The 24569-nt window shown below is 41.4% G+C and overlaps 1 protein-coding gene across 4 annotated transcripts in view; it reads right to left on the bottom strand.

Moving 5' to 3' along the window:
* Nucleotides 1-24569, bottom strand: part of LOC115645407 (sodium channel protein type 5 subunit alpha-like) — a 382036-nt gene that overhangs the window by 140154 nt on the left and 217313 nt on the right. For all 4 annotated transcript variants that reach the window (XM_030550011.1, XM_030550007.1, XM_030550010.1 and 1 more), the window contains one exon: nucleotides 12859-13335. In XM_030550011.1, the coding sequence (XP_030405871.1) occupies nucleotides 12859-13335 (477 nt within the window). The remainder of the gene's footprint in view (nucleotides 1-12858; nucleotides 13336-24569) is intronic.

The following is a 24569-nucleotide window of genomic DNA, read 5'->3' as shown; positions in this document are numbered from 1 at the left end:
ACTGAGCGGGAATGCTACAATGACTGGCACCTAAAAATACATGACAGAAAAGACAGCTCCATTAAGTTCAGATGGGGAGGGCGCATCTCCTATACAACCAAATTTTCTGGACCTAAGTCCTACCTATCATTTTCTGTTCCGTTATAGAATCTGTGCAGATTTTTGTTTTCTTTCTCTGCCGTATGCGTAGGCTGCAAGCACGTCTCTTCCATATTTCTTTACTGTCAGTGCATCTCAGTTACAAAAGGGAGATTAAGGTGTCACAGGTGTACTAGGTTATTACAGGTTCTCATACTGAGAGTGTCACAAATTGGTACCTTTCATCAAGATGGCTGCTGCCAGCATTGGCTTAGATAATAGAAATGCCAATTGAAATTAAAACTTTTCCTAATACATCGAATAGAAAATACAGTTGTAAAAGGGTTTTGTAATATTTGAACTTTCATGCTGCTACACTTAACACATAGGTGCAGTTTTACTTAACTGCAAAGTCTTTCTTGAAAGTGGCTTTTTGTCCTTTCCAGCGGATTATTCTGATACTCACCCTTGATGTGAAGGCTCTGGAAGACAGAAGGATTGGATTGCACCAAAAAATACCTACTCTCTAGCAATGTTGCATCCAATCTTGCAGTTCTGATTTAGGCAAACTGTCATTAGCCTCTCAATTATGCCAGCTGACTCTGGCTTTTCACCAATGTACGTTGAGCAGAGTATGGTCCAATGTCTTTAATAGGCACTTTTCCTGAAAAAGGACTACAAGATTTGGCCCACTGTGTTAATACTTTTAACAATGCACTTAGGAAGCACAGAAGTAAATGAGGTGTTTACTTCTAAGATAAGTAAGTCAAAATTCTAAACACTCCACACTATAATAGGTTAACCACAGTGGCAATTGGCTTCACAGAGAGGAAAGTTTACATGTCTCCTGTATGTAGAGAAAACTCTCTTCTTGAACTCAACATTTTATGAGATGCATCAAAATTGCTTTTTTCTCCTCTAATGCACATCTCCAGTGACTCTGCTGCAGATACTCTGCTTCACTGTTGGAAGCCCCATGGGATGCAATGAGTGGGCAGAACTGTGGGTTTCCCTGTCATGGATGTCAGACAGGAATATTAATTAATAAATGCTCATATAGACACTTCCTTTACCTCTTCTCCCAGGCAACAACAATAAATTCTACTAACAGGAGAAAATAAAGCAAGGTTCTAGCAACTCTGCCAAATTGTGACTTGTAAATCCCTCTTCAACCAGCATCTTTCAAGTGAAGCAGGAGACATTTTCTCCTCTAGGCATCCTTCTTCAGACACACAAGCACACAATCGTTCTCCCCATCTGTTCTAAACAGTGGTGGCTCCAGGCCCCAGCACGCCAAGCATGTGCTTGGGGCGGCAGGCCACAGGGGGCACTCTGCTGGCAACGTGAAGACCAGCGGACCCTCCGCAGGCAAGCTGCCAAAGGCAGCCTGTCTGCTGTGCTTGGGGCGGCAAAATGCCTAGAGCCGCCCCTGGTTCTAAAATTCTTAAATATATAAAAAAGGATTTACAGATAGGGAAAAGTTAGAATTGATTTGAATGCGTAACAATCTCCCCCAAGGAGATCCTGTTTCATTTGTATATATTGCCCTCAACACAAAGACATATTTAGCCATAACTGTGGGTCTTTCAATGCACTCATGTGAATTGCATTTGCATTTCTCTTGGCTTCCCTTTGCACGAGGCAACACAGACATTTGTGGGGATAAGGAGTAGTGCAGAATCTGGGGGCTTGGCTACACTAGAGAGTTGCAGCTGGAGGGGGTTACAGTGCTGCAACTTAGGATGTGGCCACACTTGCAAAGCACGGCCAGCGCTGCAACTCCCTGGTTGCAGCGCTGGCTGTATACCCGGTCGAGCCTCGGGTGTAGGGATTCCAGCGCTGGTGATCCAGCGCTGGTCAGCAAGTGTGGACCCCACCAGCACTTTTATTGACCTCCGGGGTATAAGGAGGTATCCCAGAATTCCTGTCCACAACAAACCGGAAGAAAGGGAGAGCTTGGAGTTCAGCCAAACTGCTTATTTAAAAAACAAACACAGCTCCTGTTTGCTGAGCGAGCTGAGGCAGGCAGAGGAATTACTCTGGAATGTTCACAGCTGTTTGCTTGAAGAGAGAAACAGCACTCTCACACAGCGGGGGGGAGGGGGAAGTCCGTGTTCAGCAGTTGCTGATCTGGTCTGACGGGTATTTAGCAGTACATAATTTGCATTTAGTGAATGAGAGAGGAGTGGGGGAAGGGAGTTAGAACTTTTAAAATGATTGAAGGTAGGCACAGTCCTTAGAACTTGCAAGGCAGGGAGCTGAGAACAGTGTCAACTCCAAAAATCCATTCTGTCTGTCTCCTCCACGCTCCCTGTCACATTCCACCCCACCCCCCTCTTTTGAAAAGCACGTTGCAGCCACTTGAATGCTGGGATAGCTGCCCACAATGCACCACTCCCAACAGCACTGCAAGTGCTGCAAATGTGGCCACACTGCAGCGCTGGTAGCTGTCAGTGTGGCCACACTGCAGCGCTGGCCCTACACAGCTGTACGAACACAGCTGTAACTACCAGTGCTGCAAAACTATAAGTGTAGCCATACCCTGGGAGTATAACATGATCAAAGCTTTAAAAGTGCAACATGAATGGGGAAGCTTATTTCTCAGCTTCTGATGGGTTTGTCAGAAAAATGAAGTTATCACAGTTATAATGCCCGGTACTCTCAATCCAGCGAATGAGGCTTGAACACTGTTAGTGCTTGTGTTTGTGCTGCAGCTTTAAGCAGCTTTCTGCCCTGGCCTCCATGTTCAGGAAACGAGCACACAGTTTCAAGCGAAAAACATTTCCTGTAAGTTACCGTTTGATGCTAGGCAAATTTTGTGGTCAGCCATTTCCAGGAAACCCCCCCCCCTTGAGGGTAGTAACGAGGCACCTGCAAGTCTCCTAATTAGGAGAAACCTAGCCAAAAAATTGAACACGTCATTACCTTTATAAATTGTCCAGTGCATATAGAGTGGACAGGGAGAAACGAAAAAAGCTGGACCTTGTAACCGAGCCTGATCAACTCGAGGACTCCCTCGGCCGCGTGTTTTAAGGAGCCTACCCGATTACCGGTGATGATGAAACTTTTGTGGTTTGTGTGTGTGAGTATGCCTGGGTGCTGATTTTGCTACTGTTGTTAGCTAACTGAGTCTGTATCGTGTTGTAAGCCGGAGTCTCACGGCAAGCTGTAGTCGTCTTATTGCATTTTGCTTTTATTTAGATGAGTAATTGAATTTATGCTTAATAATAGCACCGATAGTACCCTTACTAACCCCTGGAGGGACCTGAATAACTACTGGGACCTAGAGAGGTACCAGGGTCAGCTTCTGTTTGTAATTGCAGTATTTTTATTATTTGTTCTGGTATTATATTGTAAGCCCAAGTTGTAACTAGTATTGAGTTGTTCCTTATCCTCACCTGTGACCCATTCAATAAACCCTCAATTTTTAACCCCACGACTGATTGTCTGCGTTATCCCCATTGCTACCTTCGGGGCACTTGTCACCCCTCCCAAGGGCATCCAGTGATCGAACCTCCGCCCTATCCCAACGCTCATTACCCGGTAGATAACGGGCACCTTGCGACCATATCGGTGGAGCGAGGGGCGAGAGTAATCAGTAATCAACAAATACTAAACTCTAAGTCATACCATTTCCTCTTCACTAACCTGTGTTGTGAACAAGATATTTTTTGTGGGTTAATACAGCATACGGGGCTGGAACAGGCTCTGTCAAAACCAGAAACGCCTGCTTCTCCACTGTTTTGCACCATAATTCATTAGTTACACTTGTGCAAAGGTCATTTATTAGTGTTTTGAGGAAATAGTCACAGAATGCCTCTAACTTGGAAGTGAGTGTTTCCTACAGATGCAGAGCCAGATCCACAGCTGGGGTAAATTGAGTTATGCTGAATTACACCAGATGAGGAACTGTCCCACAGAGACCAATCTAAACTAGTCACTACATCTGTACTATCTATACAACTTAGTTCAGTGTAAAATGAAATGCTTTTAGCGCCAATTGTTCACTATTTGCATAAAAGTAAATGGTAATTTACACTTGGGGGGTAACTCACATGATTGGACAACTGTCATGGATAGGTATACACTGTTCAGGAAGGACAGGCAGGGGAAAAAAGGTGGAGGAGTTGCACTGTATATAAGAGAGCAGTATGGTTGCTCAGAGCTCCAGTATAGAACTGGAGAAAAGCCTGTTGAGAGTTTTTGGGTTAAGTTTAGAGGCGAGAGCAACAAGGGTGATGTTGTGGTGGGCATCTGCTATAGACCACCAAACTGGAAGGATGAGGTAGATGAGGTTTCTCTTGGACAACAGAAGTTTCCAGATCACAGGCCCTGGTTCTCATGGGGGACTTCAATCACCCTGACATCTGCTGGGAGAAAAATACAGCAGTGCACAGGAAATCCAGGAAGTTTTTGGAGAGTGTTGGGGACAATTTCCTGGTGCAAGTGCTAGAGGAAAAGGAACCAGCTAGGGGCTGTGTTCCTCTTGACCTGCTGCTCACAAACAGGGAAGAATTGGTAGGGGAAGTAGAAGTGGGTGGCAACCTGGGCAGCAGTGAACATGAGATGATTGAGTTCAGGATTTTGACAAAAGGAAGGAAGGACAGCAGGAGAATACGGACCCTAGACTTCAGAAAAGCAGATTTTAACTCCTGCAGGGAAATGATGGGCAAGATCCCCTGGGAGGCTAATATGAGGGGGAAAGTAGTCCAGGATTGATGGCTGTATTTTAAAGAAGCCTTATTGAGGGCACAGGAACAAACCATCCCGATGTGTAGAAAGAATAGCAAATATGGCAGGCGACCAGCTTGGCTTAACAGAGAAATTTTCGATGATCTTAAACACAAAAAGGAAGCTTACAAGAAGTGGAAACTTGGACAGATGACTAGGGAGGAGTATAAAAATATTGCTTGAGCAAGGAGGGGTGAAATCAGGAAGGCCAAAGCATAACTGGAGTTGCAGCTAGCAAGGGATGTGAAGGGTAACAAGAAGGGTTTCTACAGGTATGTTAGCAACAAGAAGGTGGTCAGGGAAAGTGTGGGACCCTTACTGAATGGGGGAGGCAACCTAGTGACAGATGATGTGGAAAAATCTGAAATACTCAATGCTTTTTTTGCCTCAATCTTCACAGACAAGGTCAGCTCCCAGACTACTCCACTGGGAAGCACAGTACGGGGAGGAAGTGAGCAGCCCTCAGTGGTGAAAGAACAGGTTAAGGACTATTTAGAAAAGCTGGACATACACAAGTCCATGGGGCCGGATGCAATTCATCCAAAGGTGCTATGAGAGTTGGCTGATGTGATTGCAGAGCCATCGGCCATTCTCTCTGAAAACTCGTGGCAATCAGGGGAGGTCCCGGATGATTGGAAAAAGGCAAATACATTGCTTATCTCTAAAAAAGGGAAGAAGGGGAATCCGGGGAACTACAGACCAGTCAGCCTCACCTCAGTCCCTGGAAAAATAATGGATTAGGTCCTCAAGGAATCCATTTTGAAGCACTTGGAGGAGAGGAAGGTGATCAGGAACAGTCAACATGGATTCACCAAGAGCAAATCATGCCTGACCAACCTGATTGCCTTCTATGATGAGATAATTGGCTCTGTGGATGAGGGGAGAGCAGTGGACATGTTATTCCTTGACTTTAGCAAAGCTTTTGATACAGCCTCTAACAGCATTCTTGCCAGCAAATTAAAGAAGTATGGATTGGATGAATGGACTATAAGGGGATAGAAAGCTGGCTAGACTGTCGGGCTCAAAGGGTAGTGATCAACAGCTCGATGTCTAGTTGGCAGCCAGTATCAAGTGGGGTGCCCCAGGGGTCGATTTTATTCAACATCTTCATTAATGATCTGGATGATGGGATGGATTGCACCTTCAGCAAGTTTGCAGATGACACTAAGCTGGGGGGAGAGGTAGATATGCTGAAGGATAGTGACAGGGTCCAGAGTGACCTAGGCAAATTGGAGGATTGGGCGAAAAGAAATCTGATGAGGTTCAACAAGGACAAGTGTAGAGTCCTGCACTTAGGACAGAAGAATCCCATGCACTGCTACAGGCTGGGGACCGACTGGCTAAGCGGCAGAAAAGGACCTGGGGATTACAGTGGAAGAGAAGATGGATACGAATCAACAGAGTGCCCTTGTTTCCGAGAAGGCTAATGGCATATTGGGCTGTATTAGTAGGAGTGTTGCCAGCAGATCGAGGGAAGTGATTATTTCCCTCTATTTGGCACTGGTGAGGTGACATCCGGAGTACTGCATCCAGTTTTGGGCCCTCACTACAGAAAGGATGTGGATAAATTGGAGAGAGTCCAGTGGAGGGCAATGAAAATTATTAAGGGGCTGGGGCACATGACTTATGAGGAGAGGCTGAGGGAACTGGGCTTATTTAGTCTGCAGAAGAGAAGAGCCGGGGGGTGGGGGGTGGATTTGATAGCAGCCTTCAACTAATTGAAGTGGGGGTTCCAAAGAGGATGGCACTAGGGTCTTCTTGGTGGTGGCTGATGACAGAACAAGGAGCAATGGTCTCAAGTTGCAATGAAGGAGGTCTAGGTTGGATTTTAGGAAAAACTATTTTACTAGGAGGGTGGTAAAGCACTGGAATGGGTGACTAGGGAGGTCATAGAATCTCCAATAGACTCATAGACTCATAGATTCTAGGGTCAGAAGGGACCAATGTGATCATCTAGTCCGACCCCCTGCACAAAGCAGGCCACAGAACCCTACTCATCCACTTCTATAACAAACCCCTAACCAATGTCCGAGTTATTGAAGTCTTCAAATTGTGGTTTGAAGACCTCAAGCTGCAGAGGTTTTTAAGGCCTGGCTTGACAAAGCGTTGGCTGGGATGATTTAGTTGGTGTTGGTCCTGCTTTTAGCAGGGGGGTGGACTAGATGACTTCCTGAGGTCTCTTCCAACCCTAACCTTCTATGACATCCAAAAAACCTGCCAAATCAGCATCAAAAGCTCATTTCTCCACAAACTTGCACAATTTCTCTATAAAACTTAAAAAAAATATTGGATAACAGGAAAGATGTGAATACTTTTGAATATTGTCTTGAGGTAGAGTTTGATTTTTTCCAATAAAAAATTATGTTCACAGGCAGGAAATGCCAGAATTTTATCCTTGACCAACAGTGAAATTTAGGGCTTATGCACTGCCTAGGCTTCATGGTGGACCTCTGGACTGATGAGAATTTTACCCCAAATTAGCAAAATCAAATGGAAAGATTACCAGATAAACACAGATCATTTTCTACAGTTCTACTGTTGAGCTCTTTTCTTTTATGGTACTAGACTTTACAAAGGAGAAGAGAGTTACCTATTCTATCACGACTCAAAGCAGTGTTTCTACTGTAGAGAAAGTTAACTAATTTCTTTCCCAACTTCTTCCAGTCCCATTTATTTTAATGTGGACACTAGTCTTGAAAAATAATTTTAATTACACTTCAGGTAGCAAAATTGTCAACCTATCTGTACACTATGAATCTATGAAAACCTCTGAACAACATCAGGTCATTGAGGAATTATAGAAACACTTGGTATACCATTAGAGAATATAAATATTAGAGTGGTCAACAAAATATAGAAGGAACAGTTTAACATTGGAAAAGGTCATTTTGTCAAAATCAAAATGTTCTCCAGCAATGTGCCAATTTCATTGAAATTTTTGTTTGAAAAAAATCTGAAACAGTTTGAAATCAAAATAGAGTATTTCAGAATAGATTATTTTGACTTTCTTGTTTTGCTTAGGCTTTTATCTTATATTATTGTTATTATATACATATTTAATATAATATATTATATATAATATTATAATGCTTTGACATAAAACATTTTAACATTATCAAAACAAAATGTGTCATGGATTAATAGATTCCAAGATCAGAAGGGTCCACTGTAATAATCTAGTCTGACCTCCTATATAACACAGGCCAGAGACTTTCCCCTCTATTCCTAGAGCAGATCTTTTAGAAAAACAACCAATCTTCATTTAAAAATTGTCAATGATACAGAAGCCACCACAATTCTTGATAAATTGTTCCAATGGTTAATTACCCTCACTGTTAAAATTTTTTTTTTCCAGTCTGAATTTGTTTAGCTTCAACTTCCAGCCATTGGATCGTGTTGTACCTTTCTCTGCTAGATTGAAGAGCCCATTATTATATATTTGTTCCTTGGGTAGATACTTGTAGTCTAACAAAGTCTCCCTTTAACCTTGTCTTTGTTAAGCTAAATAGACTGAACTCCTTGAGTTTATCACTCATGTATAACCTCTCTACTCCTATTAAAGATTCTCCTGTTTATTTAATCACATTACTTTTTTTGGTCACAGTATCACACTGGAGCTCGCGTTCAGCAGATTATCCACCACAACCTCCAAATCTTTTTCAGGGTCATTACTTCCCAGGATAGAGTCCCCCATTGCGTAAGTATGGCCTACACTCTCTGTTCCCACGTGTATACATTTAGCCATATTAGAACTCATAGTTTGTTTGCACCCAGCTTATGAATCCATGAGTTATGTTGAATCCCTGCTTTGTATCAATGACCTGTACACGTCATTATTTACCACTCCACCAATTTGTGTGTCATCTGTAAACTTTATCAGTAATTATTTATCTTCAAGCACACTGATAAAAATATTAAATAGCACAGGGCCAAGAACCAATTCTTGAGGGACCCCAATAGAAACATACTCGCTTAATAACAATTCCCCCTTTTCAATTATATTGAAACCTATCAGTTAGCCAGTTTTTACCCATTTAATGTGTTCCATGTTTAATTTATATTGTTCTAGTTTACAGACGTCTAAGTATATTATGGCAATACTTTTATCTTTATCAACCAAACTTGTAATCTCATAAAAAAGAGATATCAAGTTAGTTTGACAGGATCTATTTTCCATAAACCCATGTTGATTAGCATTAATTATATTACCCCCCCCTTTAATTCTTTATTAATCAGGTCCCATATCAGCTGCTCTATTATCTTTCCCAGGATCAATGTCAGGCTGACAAGCCTATAGTTACCAAGGTCATTTCAGTTACCCTTTAAAAAAATCAGTACATTGGCTTTCTTCCAGTCTTCTGGAACTTCCTCAGTCTTCAAAACTAACTCAAAATTAACATTAATGGTACAGTGAGCTCCTCAGCCAGCTCTTTTAAAATTCTTGGATGCAAGTTATTGGGACATACTGATTTAAAAATGTTTAATGTTAGTAGTTTCTGTTTAATGTTCTCTAGAGATATTAGTGGAATACAAAGAATGTAGACGAGGCTATATTATCTATTTTTCCCCAAATACAGAACAGAAATATTTATTGAACATTTCTGCCTTTTCTGCATTATTACTTATAATTCTACCATTTTTATCTAGTAATGGACCAATACCATTGGTGTGTATGTGTGTGTATATATATATATTACCAATATATATTACAGCTGCCGTAAGTTCTCCTCTAAAGCAGGTCACTTTAAAAAAAAAAAAAAAACCAAAATGGCCTTCTTCCTCAGTTGTGGTATTCTGGCTTTTTGGGGCGTGTAGTAAGATGTTCTTAACTGATTCATCATTATCATTCACATTTTTATGATACATTTTTTCCTTAAGGGTTCAATAAGGACATTTTGAAGTTTCTCATTAGAAATGATTCAGAACTTCCATTCTGCAAAAACTCTGACTTTTCATCCCTGTCATAAATGGATAGTTAAGAGTTAATGGAACAGAAGTACTTCATATCTCTTTTGTCTGTAAAGGGTTAACAAGATCAGTGAGCCAGGCTGTCACCTGACCAGAGGACCAATCAGGGGACAGGATACTTTCAAATCTTGAGGGAGGGAAGTTTGTGTGTGTGCTGTTAGTGTTTGGTTGTTGTTCTCTCTGGGGGCTCAGAGGGATCAGAGGTGCAACCAGGTTTCTCTCCAATCTCTCCGATACAGGATCTTATAAGTTCAGACTAGTGAGTACTAGGTAGATAAAGCGAGTTAGGCTTATGGTTGTTTTCTTTATTTGCAAATGTGTATTTGGTTGGAAGGAGTTCAAATGTGTATTTGGCTGGAAGGAGTTCAAATTGGTATTTTGCTGAAAAGATTTTAATTTGTACTTGTATACTTAGGCTGGGAGGGTATTCCCAGTGTCTATAGCTGAAAGACCCTGTACCTATTCCATAATTTAAATTTACAAAGATAATTTTTACTGTTTTTTCTCTCTTTAATTAAAAGTTTCTTGTTTAAAAACCTGATTGTTTTTTTATTCTGGTGAGACCCCAGGGGACGGGGTCTGGATTCACCAGGGAATTGGTGGGGAGAAAGGAGAGAAGGGGGAGAGAGAGGCTACTTTCTTTCTGTGTTAAGATTACTGTCTCTCTCAGGGAGAATCTGGGAGGGAAAGAGAGAAGGAGGGGGGAACTTGCATTTTCCTCTCTGTTTCAAGATTCAAGGAGTTTGAATCGCAGTGATCTTCCAGGGTAACCCAGGGAGAGGAAGCCTGGAAAAGGCAATGGTGAGGGAAAGGGTTTACTTTCCTTGTGTTAAGATCCAGAGGGTCTGGGTCTTGGGGGTCCCCGGGCAAGGTCTTTGGGGGGACGAGAATGTACCAGGCACTGGAATTCCTGGTTGGTGGCAGCACTACAGGTCCTAAGCTGGTAATCAAGCTTAGAGGAATTCATGCTGGTATCCCATCTCTTGGACGCTAAGGTTCAGAGTGGGGAATTATACCATGACAATCCCAATTCGGGATGTAAACAACTTTCTATCAACATTTCCTGCAGGATGGAAATTCCATTTTCCAACCAGCTCTAATACGTATAGTACAATTCTGATTCTATATTTTCTTGCTACAATAACATGAAATGAGCTAGTACTTACCTATGAGAGAGAGGCCAACAGCTACATGAATGTGTAAAAATGCAGTGCAGTCTAACTATACTGGAAATAAATGTTTTTGTACTTTTTCCTCAGATCCTGTTGTGAAACTTCAGCAAGCTCCAATGAGAAGAGATTGCATTTTAAGTTGTGACTGTACTCACTATCATTTATTAGCTTGAAAAGCATGGCATATAGTACTAGATATATTTCTAGGTGAAGGGTCAATGAACGTATGCCTTTTTGTTCATCTGATGAGCAAACAAGAATATTTAACTATGTACCACAACACCCCTGCCTTGAACTGATGTACAAAGACAAGAAACTTTTTTTTCAAATCTCAGTTAGAAATAGATGGTATCTCCAGAAAAATAATATGAATTTCAGGCAATCAGTAATATCAGATTAAACAATAATAAAAAAGCCACCATACTCTAAGGCACACTATTTAGGGTTTATCTTACAAGGTACTCTGCCCATATTCAACTATTATGGAGGAGGGGAAAGAGATTTCAAAGAGAACACAAACATTGTCAGTAGCAATCATTCTATTTAGTAACTATCACACATTTGTTTTATGTATGCTTACTTGCCTTCTTTTAGCTATAACTAGGGAGCAACTGACAGGACCTATCAGAGATTAAACAATGCACCTGCTGTTAAGAATACAGCCAAAATGCACAAAGCCAAAACAGCAAATAGTCACACTCAGGTTTAGATTTAATTTACTTTACTTTCCATGCCACCTTCACTGAAACAGAAGATTTTAATACACATCCCTTAAATAAGGTAAAAGAAAAGCAACCCTTTAAAGGTATGTCCAAATATTTTCTGACTGCATATTTCATTATCCTGATGTCTATTTGGATGACGTGGCTTGATAACATTTAGAGTTCTAGTTCTCCATCTTCTCTTTTATCAGCTCATCAATACGGCAATACTGGCTGGCGACAGCGTGTAATAAGCTTTCCCATAGTGAAGCATTAGAGGTTAACATTGATCTATTTATGACTCTCTACTTGGTTATTTGGTTATACTTTCTTCACATAACACATCTCTAAGAATAGTGCTGGTGTTTGAACTATCTTCCTTACAACTCTGAGACCCAAAAGAACTTCAGCTTGATGCAAAGAGCCCACTGAAGTCCATGGGTTTCCATTTACATCAATGGGTGCTGGATCAGAGCTAATGGTTTTGGTTGCAACCTGATTAACTCTGATCCATGAAATGGAGAGGTAGAGCGGTTCAAAAAGGGGACGGAGAAGATTTGTTGTGAATGATTTTTCTCTGTTTTTCATCAAAATTTCAAAACATTAAGAATTTTCCAGCCAGCTCTATTGAGAGCTCTATAGAATAAGTACGTTTACAGTGTCAAACTAAGGCATCTTACTAAGTCGTTTTTTGCCTCTCTTGAAAACATGCTTCCTAAATCAGCCACTATGTGCTCCTACACATGGTCACATCAGTATTTGCATGGTTCATCCCCTTTAAACAGAACTACTTGGGGCTGAAGTTCTGCTACATAAACCAAATCAAGACACCTTCCCCTCTGATGTATGGAAACTTTTATTTTAAATTGTTAGAGAACCTAAGAGCCCTTTCCAACATTCCTGTGATTTGAACTAAAGAAGAACTGGGGCTGGATGTGAGAGGGTATTTAGTTACTCTTGTTAATCTAATTCATTTAGACATAGCGAAAGCATACAATGATAGAAGACGTCCCTTTGTTAAAGGCTGAATTTTGCCCTTGGATATGCACACGTAACTTCTGCTGAAGTTAATGAGAGTGGCAAGTACATATCTAAGGCAGGATTTGGTCTTAAATGTTTGCATTATGAGCCATGGATCTAGAGTTGGACGTGGAAATGGATGTCTTCTCAGTAACCAATGCTATCAAACATACATTTTGGCTCCTTACCTGTTCCATTTCTGTGAATGTGCTCTGCTCCTCATCATCTTCTTGATCTTCAATATCAGACTCCCCCACAGCAATGGGAACACAGATGGACAGGTCAGGGTTGGTCAGAAAATCATCACTGTCACTAATCACCGGGAGTTTCTGCCCATTTTTGTCAGTTCCATCATCAGCATAGTTCTCTGTGTGATTCTCCACATCTTTACCAATCTCTCCAGTGGTATGGCTGTTCACATAGTTGTGAAGAACACCTGTGTTATGGGCAGAAAGTTTAATCATTGCCTTCTTTTCAGCTGTTGTCTTCGGATGCCTAAGTAAATTACAACAGAAATCCCGTGTTGTGTTTTTCAGATACTGAAGCCCCCTGTTGATCCGAGCAAAAGCGAGCTGCAGATTGTTCATCTCTCCATCTTCATCCGGTGCTGAAAGGTTGTCAGCACTAAAAGAACTCAGTAGCAAGGCAAGGAACAGGTTGAGCACCTGAAATTAAATAGAGTCAAAAGAAAATCAATGGTACTATCATTTTGAAACTTAACACTTAGGCTTGGAAACTATAGGGTTTCATTCTGATCTCACTTACACCAATGAAACTCCATTCACATCCATGGAGTTCCTCCTGATTTACAATGCAATGTAAGAATTGAAATCCCATAAACTTTTAAAAATATATATTTTTCAGGAACAAAAGTTCAGCATAGACAGTAACATGTCCTGATCCTCCAAAAAGTTTAAAAGCAGAAAACAAAACTCAAAAACAGAAGAGAGGGATAATTTCCATATAGAGACATAGCTGAAAATATCCTCAAGTGTTACTACAGAATACGCTTGACAACAAGACTAGTACTCCAGCTTTAAGGAGGAGTCTAATTGTATGGCTAAATGGTTTCTGGTAAGAAGCGACTTAGCTGTAATAGAATATTGCAAGAAAAAAGCTTCCAGGGCTTCCTTGATTTCTATTCAGCTTTACATTGTTATTTATATTTCACAGTATACAGTGACATAAATGTTCATGGCACTTAGTGATGGCAATAAATTTGGAAACACTTTCAAGTCTCTGCATTGGTTTTAACAGTTTTAGACTGAAATAAATGCACTTTCCTTTACTTTTAAGGATTTCTGATGCCATGTAGCAGAAGCAAATATACACTGGTAATGCATTTGGGATGCTCTCTCTTCACTTAGGACTTTAAGGGTGGAAAAGGCTGAATCTAATCTAGACATCATTCATCAAGTGCTACAGCTCTACATTTAAAAAATAGACTATAATGCAAATTAGATGGTGATAAAAACTTTAATTAACATTTGAGAAACATTTGATATGCAATCAACACAGGCTAAGCACCACACTAACAACCCTACAGATCCATAACATCATAAGGTACCAAGTTCAACACTTTCTATGGTGGCCTCTGATTTGGGCTGCTTGTGGTTTTGGGTGTCTGACTGAAACACCTTAGGCCTGAATCTCAGAGGTGTTGAGCATTCACAATGTAGCTGCCATTACTGGGAGCTGCCCTGCTCAGCATCTCTGAAAATCAGGCCCAAGATGCCTAAAGGTTGGGCAAATTTTTGAAGTTTGAGTCACCTTCAAAACAGCTAGTCAAAGAATCAGAATTTCTTTTACTTACAAGTCCTTTCTTCTGATGCTAGGTACGTAACTGTGACAATACAGGGCCATAAGTGGCTGCATTAAATGCCTGTTTTGGTCTGTAACCAAAATGCAATTGACTTCTCAGATGGCGTGTTAGACTACTAAAGGGGCTCAGACAGTTCCAACACTCTCAGCCACAGGAGAGATACAGACATTAGGCCCATGATTTAAACCCATTGAGATTGAATGGGTATAATTGGCCAAACAGTGGAGCAGCTGTCATGGGACATCCTCCTGGATAGGCCCTAATGGATGCTCCTGCTGATCAGAGAAAAACAATTTGAACAGGGAGAGAGTCAGACAAACTCCCACATACACACAGGAAGATCTGGGATGGCTAAGAGAATATTAATTTGTTCTATTCTGTTCCTGTAACTTCAGTTCTATCTAATTAAGTTTGTAGTGAAGCGTAAGATTAGATTAAATGTGTGTGTCAGTTGTTTTTTATTTTAAACTTTTTTCTCTAATGCTTTGTTCCAACCGCTAAATAATACCACTCTATTTTAAAGAGGCTGTTGGTTGCAAGTTCCCCAAGGGAAAAAAAGAGGTGCCTAAAACTCAGTTGTACCTGCAGGGTGATAAGTGGCTGGTTCAGCATGGGGCAGCATTCTTGGATCATTGGCCTAAGGCTATGTCTACATTACAAATTACTTCGGTATAACATGTTGCTCAGGAGTGTGAATAATCCACACCCCTAAGTGACGTAAGTTATACAGACCTACATGCCAGTGTGGACAATGCCACCAACATAGCTACCCCGTTAAGCCAACGAGAGAGCTCTTTCCAGTTGGCTTAGAGCATCTTCACCAGCAGCGCTATAGCAAGACAATTGCATTGGTGCAGCTGCATTGCTGTAAATGATATAAAGTAGACATAGCCTAAGAGTGGAAGAATCACATGATTCCACCCCAGACAGGTAAGGACAAGAGGCTGAACATCTATAGTGGATGCACTCAGAAAACAGGCAGAGATGCAGCTAGCTCTGCTACTGCAACAGTTGCTGTGACTAAATTTAAAGTTAAAAGACAATTATCCAAAATAAAATGTTAAGAAACAGTCTGGTATCCCCTTGATTTCTACCTGAACAACCAACCAATGAATGAAATATATGCTAGGGTTAGGGTTGCTAACTCTGGTTGGACAAATCCCTGGTGATTTCATCATATGACATAATATATAATTAAAGATTAATCTTTAATTCCTGGAGACTCCAGGACAATCCTGGAGGGTTGACAACTCCAACTAGGGCCTTGGAACTCACATGGAGTTTTCAGCATAGCCAGTTTTCAATGCCTTTCCCAGTGCAATGGACTTTTGTGAAGGAAGTTTATTCTTGCACACTGCCACAGTTTAGGTCTGTACAAAAAACAAGTCAGCTCCTCCTTTCTGATTAACTTTTAGTTGAGATTTTTATTAGTATACATTAAATAATACAAAAATGTGTTCATGCTGGCACAAAACTTTTCAGATAGCTAGAAGTTTCTCTTTCTCTTTTTAATTACTCAAAATGTATGGACTGGAATTTTGCAAACCAGCATGGCCTTAATTACACTGGTAATACTTTATCTGAAGTGTCCTATAATTATTAATTCACAAAGTATTCACTGTAATCACAATGATTATAATGAATGCATTTGGCATTAATGCAGATGCCCCTTGTCCTTTAAGAATTATATTTGCCTTTCTTGAAACCTAAAAGACATGTTTGAACAAACTACAAACGAAAGTGAAATTAAAGCTAATTGTTTGGTAGCTAGTCAGCTTTTGGATTCTGTAAACTCATGTTCAGTACAGAATGCAAGACAAATAGTGTGTGTGGTTCTCCTTTGTCATACTCAACATTTAAAATGGTAGAGTTCTCTATCTCTTGTGCTCAATTGGAGGTATTCAAAGAGATGTAGTCTATCAGGTAATTAAAAACCAAGCAATTAGATGTATTGTATATCAGCTGTACACTGATCTGGACACATATACATAGAAACAGAAAATATAATGGTAAGCAAGCTACCAAGAGAGTCATTATGTAGGTCCTAGGACACAGTTGCTAAAGGCAGAGCTATCCATCAGTGTGGTAAGAGGATCTCTAAACAGCACAATCTCAAAGATCTGCTGGATGCATCCTAAGGATGAAGTGAAATCAATATCAATCTTCCTCAAGTTACTGCTTTTTAAATCTTGGAGACTTGATTTCCTGATGTATTACACATTTTTCAGCCACTTGCACCTATGCATAGTGGATGTAAAACATTCTGATTTTAGTAACCCTTCACACCCACTTTGTATAACGTATAAATGACTACACAAGGAACACAGTAAGGAATCAGGTCCAGTATCAACTTCCCTTTTGGCATGGAACATGACAAATTGCGGATGATCATGATTTATTACTGATTGACTACTGCTGTCATTAGTTGAAATAAACTCAGTTTGCTGTTAGTCTATTAATTACTGCTTTTCGGGGTCTTTTCCATAGCTGCATAAATGTATACAAACACACCTGCAGCTGCATACAGTGGATCTCATTTTTAGTATTATTTATCATGGGTTATCAAGTCAATATCATTTACTTCTCTGAAATGCAGCTGACATTTTGTACAAAGACCTATTTACAGTTCATGCTTTTCACAAAAAATAAGCCTCAGATATCATTTTCTCTCTCTTTTATGAAGATATTGCCTCCGAAGTGTATTCTTCAGTGTTTAAACAGAGTGAACTGCTTTATAAGTACTCCATATTTACCTATTCCCATCATTTCACCTTATGCTACATTGTGCAGAGAGGCCTCATTTTCAGAAAGTGTTGGGCACCACGCTCTGAAAATGAGCTCCCTTTGCAGTGTCTCAAGCTAGGAATCCAAAATTGAGATATATATGATCTTAAATATGTATCCAAATAATTGCTAGCTAGCCCTTATATAGTGCTTTTCATCAGTAGATCTCAAAGGACTTCACAAAAGAGGGCAATTATCCCCATGTTACAGATGGAGGAACGGAGGAACAAAGAGTTGAAGTCACTTACCCAAGGTTAGCCAGCAGACCCGTGTGAGACCCAGGAACAGAAATGCAGTGCCAGTCCAATGTTCTATCTTCTAGGCCAGCTTTTCTCAAATTAAGGGTCCAGACCCAAAAGGGGGTTGCAAGGCTATTGTAAGGGGGTTGTAGTATTGCCAGCCTTACTTCTGCACTGCCTTCAGAGCTGGGTTCCCAGCTCTGAACGCAGAGCCACCACCAGCAGCAAAACAGGAGTAAGGGTAGCAATACCATACCATGGACAGAACACAGGGGATGGTGCCAAAGGTGTCTTTAAGCTACCTTTAAGGCAATCAAATCTGGGAACACAAGTCAGAGCAGGGCAAAGGCAGCTCTAATTTATGCCTGGCTGCTTACAGACCTATAGGACCATTCTGGCAGCTAGATAGGCAGATTGCTCATTTACACCAATCACATCTCCTGCAAGGGGTGGCAGATACAAGCAAAAGTATAGAGCTGCTATGAGGTCTCTGAGGATTCCAACATATGTAAGAGGACTCTCCAGACAGACAGGTAAGCAGGTTTTCTAGCGGGAGTGCGGTAAAAGTCTGGCCTGTGTTAAATTTGATTTTACCTGTATCACTTTGTCTTGCAAAACAAGAAAAAATGTGGGGTTAGATTATCAAAGCCTTTACTCAACTGCAGGTGAGTAAGTGGGAGTAAGGCTTTATACTTGGCCTGCTCAGATTGTGACTCTGGCTGTGGTCAGGAGACCAAGGTCTACTCATTTGGTATTCCCTTCTGTGGATGGGAAGGGTGCAGTACCACCCTCCTCCTACCACCTGCTAGCTAGGGTCGCCAGTTAGGTGCAGAGGAGTAAAACATTCCACGAGCAGAGTAAAATGCTCTCAGATCAAAATGGGAGCTGGAGAGGGATTAGGACTCTCTTAGTCATGGTTTGTTGTCTGGTCTGCTCCTGGTGTAGTGTAGCTACTACATGCTGCTCCTTACTCAGGGCAGATTGTAAAGTTACAATCTCCTGCTTTAAGATCCGTATGAATTTTAGAAAACTAAATGCCATGAAATAATTAATTTTTTAGAACAGTGAAATCAAAGAAGCTGCAAACAAACAACTCCGAGTGGGGCTTTTCTAAGTTAGAGCCAGGAAAGTATAATAAAAGGTCATCTAGTCCATTTCTCTGCCAACGGAGGATTATTTCTTGTATTGGAAGTATATTTTCTAGTCCTTTGTACATTTTCACCCTGGGGCAAAATTTACAAAGAGAGAGCACTTCTGCAAAAAACAATTTACATGCACAGTTATTTTCTATATTCCTTTTTCTATTATTTCAGCTATTCGTGCTTGGATAAGAGGCTTATTCTCTCCCAGCCCAGTTTCTCCTTTATCCTGCAGCGAAGTCATAATCCAAGGCTTGTGACATCTCAGTCTCTTGCTGTTGAAATGATCGTGATATCACAAATTCAGTATTATGGATTTACGGCACAATCCAACAGAATGAGAATACAGGATGGAGAAGGAAGAGCCCTTGTTTACAGTTTGTCACCAATTATTTAAAAATGTAGCAATGAAAATAAGTGCCAATTTGGATATGGTTTTCTTGGCCTGTGCACCATGTCTGTAGGTGACTGTGCTTGACATTACAAAATGGGTTGACACTTGGATGGGAGACATTCATAAGGCATCTGGGAGCTGATGTTGATGAAACACAGTGATGCTGGACATTCGGTAGGAACTTCCTCTCGTCAACTACTCATTGTTACATTTGTAAAACAATGTCCCTGTCTATTGATTTGTTAATTTTAACAAACTGAAATATAATGAAAACGGTGAGTTAGAACCTCATCTAGTATAAATCAGAATAGCTCCATAGAGGATCTGGTCTGCAGTTTGTTATGATAATAAAAATGATATTTTAGCCACAGAGAAAAGACTGGGTAAATCTAATTGGCCCGTTTCTGTCTCATATGCTGATGTAAAACTGGTGTAGCTCCTATGGTTTCAGTAGAGTTACTATGGTTTACACTAGAGAGAGAGAGTAGAATAAGGTCCAATTCTTCTATCTTGATAGCTAAGAAGTTGAAAGAATTTTAATTTTATCTTGTAAATCAGTTCTGAATCAATAAACTAGAATGGTGCTAGCGGGCATTGCATTGCTGGAGATGCTGTCTTTGGGATGAGGGTATAATTAAGATTCTGATCACTTGGTCCATTAAAGATCCCATGGCATTATTTGTAAGGGCTGTATCCTATAGCTGAGATGCAGGATGCATCTCATAAGAATGGCCATACTGGGTCAGACCAAAGGTCCATCTAGGACAGTATCCTGTCTTCCGACAATGGACAATGCGGGTGCCCCAGAGAGAATGAACGTAACAGGTAATCATCAAGTGATCCATTCCTTGTCGCCCACTCCCAACTTCTGGCAAACAGAGGCTAGGGACACCATCCCTGCCCATACTGGCTAATAGCCATTGATGGACCTATCCTCCATGAAGTTATCTAGCTTTTTTTTTTAACCCTGTTATAGTGTCAAGTAATTATATTACATTTTCCCTGCAGTTTTGAGCAGATGCAACATTCTTCTGCACATCCTGGCCTCTATAAGTTGTGTAAGGTAGATCAGTGATGTTAAACAAACAGCTGTGCTCCCCCAGATGTGTCTGCGTTTCGCTGGCAGGTAGAATTGCCCCCATCTCTCTCTCCCTTGTCACATGGGACGATAGTGAAATGTAATTAACAGGCCTGAGTCACGACTGCCATTTCATCCATTTTACACTGGTGTAACTTTGTTGGAGTAACAGAGTGATGAATCAGACCCATTAATTACCCTTCACTACATCCTCGTATGATGCATGAGAAATATATGGGGAGACAAGGTGATGTAATGCCTTTTACTGGACCAGCTTCTGTTGGTGAAAGAGATATGTTTTTGAACGACACAGAACTCTTCTGCAGGTATGGGAAAGGTACTCCCTTTCACAGTTAAATATAAGGTGGAAGAGGTTGTTTAGCATAAGTAGTTAACTTATATTGTAAGAGACCTTTCAAGGTGAAGTGGCCAGTTAGTACCTCTGCAGTCATAGGACAGAAAAGGGGAGGTAGGGAGTTACAGATTTTTGTAATAAGTCATAAATCTATTGTTTTTATTAAGATCATGATTTTAGTGGTTAGCAAAGTTATGAATATAAGCTCCCAGGCTCTCCTTTTGATGGTGTTGTGCCCCTTTCCTTTGAGGACAAGGACTGAGAAATCACATATGGAATGATTGTTTGTGAAGTGTTCGTCCACCAGTTATACGCTGTTTTTGTCTGCTATCATTTTCCTCTGTGAGTTCATTTAAGAGCATAGTGATTGTCTGGTTTCATTCATGTAATGATTGAGACATTTAGTGTATTGGATGATGTGATAGACATGTGTAGGACTCAGGGATCTTGAAAGTTATCATGCAAGAAATCCAAAACAATTATATATATATATATAAACTGATGAAAGCCATCCAATACAAAAACAAAAAGTAGAACCAACCACAACTCCTCCACAAAGCACAGAACATCACCTCCAGGAGAAACCATAGTACCAGGACCCACCAAATGGATGTGTACAACAACTCAACATCATCAATTTATCAAGACTACCCACAACTGCAGCTGAATTATCTGTAATCTCCAAGACAATGAACTTCTGCTCCAACACAGAACTCGATACTACAACGACATGTGGAAAATGAGAAGACTTCTTTTGCTGACTCCACCTCAAAAATTTCATTCACAATAATGATAATACCACCCAGAAATACCAGACCCCAGCAATGGTAATAAGAAAAAAGAATCATCTGTCCGGACACCACACATTGGATGAACCCACAAACTTGATCTTTACTTGAATACTTCAGGAAAAAAAATTGACTGTGAAATACTCAACAACATCCCGTCACAGTCTCTCCACCACTGAGAAGACAGATATAGTCCCTGAAATCCAACCACCAGATAGTGATCAAACCATCAGATCAAGAGGGTGCCATCATAGTTCTCAACCATGATGACTATGTTAACAAGGCCAACCAATACTCTCCAGAACCACCTACTACAGAGAACTCAAAGGAAACCCCACACCACGGTTCACCCAGGAATTTAAGGATATCATCCAATCCTTCCAGAACAACTCCAAGAGAAACTCTATAACTTCACTCCCCACAAATCCATCCCACCGGCCTTTCACATTCTTTCCAAGATACACAAACAACAGGAACCTAGGCAGACCATCATATCTGGCCATGGCACTCTTACTGAAGGAATATCAATACCTACAGAAACTATCCTCAAACCACATACCACACAAAGGCAAGGTTCTTCCAGGACATGACAGACTTCCTCCAGAAACTCTGCAACATTAACAACCTCCCTTAGAACACCATCCTTCCATGAATGTCACCTCCATATATACCAACATCCCTTACAATGACAGCATTGCTCTCTGCCTCAAATATCTACAAGCCAAAGCACAGCCTTCAGATATCCACTCTGACCACATTGCCAAACATCCTCACCCATAACAATTTTACATTCAACAACAAACACTTTTTCCGAACAGCCATGGATACCAGGATGACTCCACAGTATGCCAGCCTCTTCATGGTCTACCTTAAGGAAGAATTTCTGGAAAAATGCAGGATGAAGCCAATGATGTATCTGAGATATACTGATATTTTCATCCTCTGGACAGCGTTTAAAAGAGAACTGGATACATTCATGGAGGTTCAGTCCATTAACGGCTATTAGCCAGGATGGGGTAAGGAATGGTTTTCCTAGACTCTCTTTGTCAGAGGGTGGAGATGGATGGCAGGAGAGAGATCACTTGATCATTACCTGTTAGGTTCACTCCCTCTGGAGCACCTGGCATTGGCTACTGTTGGCAGATAGCATACTGGGCTAGATGGACCTTTGGTCTGACCCAGTATAGCTGTTCTTATGTTCTTATTACCTAAGCTCCTTCACAGATTTCTACCACAACTTCAACAACCACCACCCATCCACCAACCTCTCTGTAGAACACACCCACACCAGCATCAACTGTCCTGGACAGACAACTATACACGAGAAACACACAGATCACTACACTAACTTTCACAGATGCAGTAACCACTCCAGACACACCAAAAAACCTTATCTACAGCCAGGCACTCAGATACCACAAACCAGGACTGCCCTGAATCCTCGAAATCAGATCTGTTACTGTGAAAAATCTGCTAGGAAGGAGGTATTGCTCTATCTCTCACTGCATCCAGGGAAACTTCTATGAAGTCTAGATGTTGTGTGGGAGTCAAAATGGATTTGCTGAGCTCTATTTGGAGGCCCAGGCTGCCAAACAAAGACCACATCATCTTTACTGCCACCAACACTTCCTCATATGATCCGCCTCGATCAGCCAATCATCCAGATGTGGGAAAACTACTATCCTCAAACAATGTAGGTGGGCAGCAGCTACTGCCAGAACCCTTGAGAATACTCTGGGGACAGAACATAGGCCAAAAGGAAACACTCCGTATTTGTAGTGCTTGTTGTTGATTAGAAATTGAAGAAACTTTTTGTATAAAGGGTGACTAGCAATATAAAAGTATGCATCTCGTAGATTGAGTGTCGCAAATCAATCTCCTAATTCTAATAAGAGAATTACTGCTGAAAGGGTCACCATCTTGAATTTCAGCTGTTCTGCACATCTGTTAAGAGACTTGAGGTCTAAAATTGGTCAGCATCCTCTATTCTTCCCGGAAGCAGGAACTACTTTGAACAGAATCCCCTTCCCGGTGCTATACAAGAACTGGTTCTATTGCCCCTAAACATCAAAGTGAGGTAACCTCCTGCAACAGCAATTGATCATGAAAAGGGTCCTTGAAGAGGGATGGGGAGGGGGAATGTGTAGGAAGGATAGATTTGAAATGGAGAGTGTATCCAAATGTTATGGCTTACAAAACCCAGTTGTCTGATGCTATATTCTCCCATGTTGCCTGAAAGCAGGAGAGGCATCATCCAAAAGGAGAGGGGAGCATATTATGTTACAGCTTTAAAATCATGGAACACAGGTCGATCTGCATCTGAAGAAGTGGGTATTCACCCACGAAAGCTCATGCTCCAAAACGTCTGTTAGTCTATAAGGTGCCACAGGATTCTTTGCTGCTTTAAAATCATGTTGATTGGGCGGTTTAGACTCTGACCCAATACATCAAAACTGTCGCTAGGAGGACAGGGAGGGCCGGGAAGATATGGTTGCAGCTGAAGGTGATTTCTTTACTGAGTAGCTTGGCCTCTTGCATGGGGGCTTAGATGGTCTAAAGTAAGTTGAATACAGGGCTAGGCATGCTCTTTGTGCCATCTGAGACCTACTAAATCTCTTATTTAAAGCAGTATAAATCCCTAAGGATTGCAGTGTGCCTCTCAAGTCTTTTAATGTGTGGAGGGATGTATCTGTCGAGTCTGCAGAGAGCTTGCACTCATCAAAAGGCAGGTCTTTGATGGTACTTTGAACTTCTCTTGGGAAGCACAACAGCTGCAGCCAAGATGCTCTCCTTATGACCACTGCAGTGAATATCGATCGAGCCGATGTATCTGCAGCATCCAAAGAGGTCTAGAGCGATGTTCTTGCCAGAAGCTGGCCCTCTTGTATAACTGCTTTAAACTGGTCATGATGTTCCTCTGGCAGGTGCTCAATAAATGAATTAAATTTGTTATAGTTCAGATAATGGTATTTGGCCACAAGTGCTTGATGGTTTGCTATTCTGAACTGAAGCATGACTGAAGAGAAAGATCGCAGGGGTGGCTCCAGGCCCCAGCACACCAATCGCGTGCTTGGTGCGGCAAGCCGTGGGGGGAGCTCTGCTGGCGCCGCGAGGGCGGCAGGCAGGCTGCCTTCCGTGGCTTGCCTGCTGAGGTCTGCTGGTCCCGCGGCTTCAGTGGACCTCCCGCAGCGGGTCAGTTGATCCTGTGGCCTGCGGGAGGTCTGCTGAAGCCGCGGGACCAGTGGACCCTCCGCAGGCAAACCACTGGAGGCAGCCTGCCTGCCGTGCTTGAGGCGGCAA

This window comes from Gopherus evgoodei, chromosome 2, assembly GCF_007399415.2.
Source record: "Gopherus evgoodei ecotype Sinaloan lineage chromosome 2, rGopEvg1_v1.p, whole genome shotgun sequence".
Classification (NCBI taxonomy): domain Eukaryota; kingdom Metazoa; phylum Chordata; order Testudines; family Testudinidae; genus Gopherus; species Gopherus evgoodei.
Note: the sequence above shows the minus strand (reverse complement) of the source record. Positions and strands in the feature narration are given on the sequence as shown.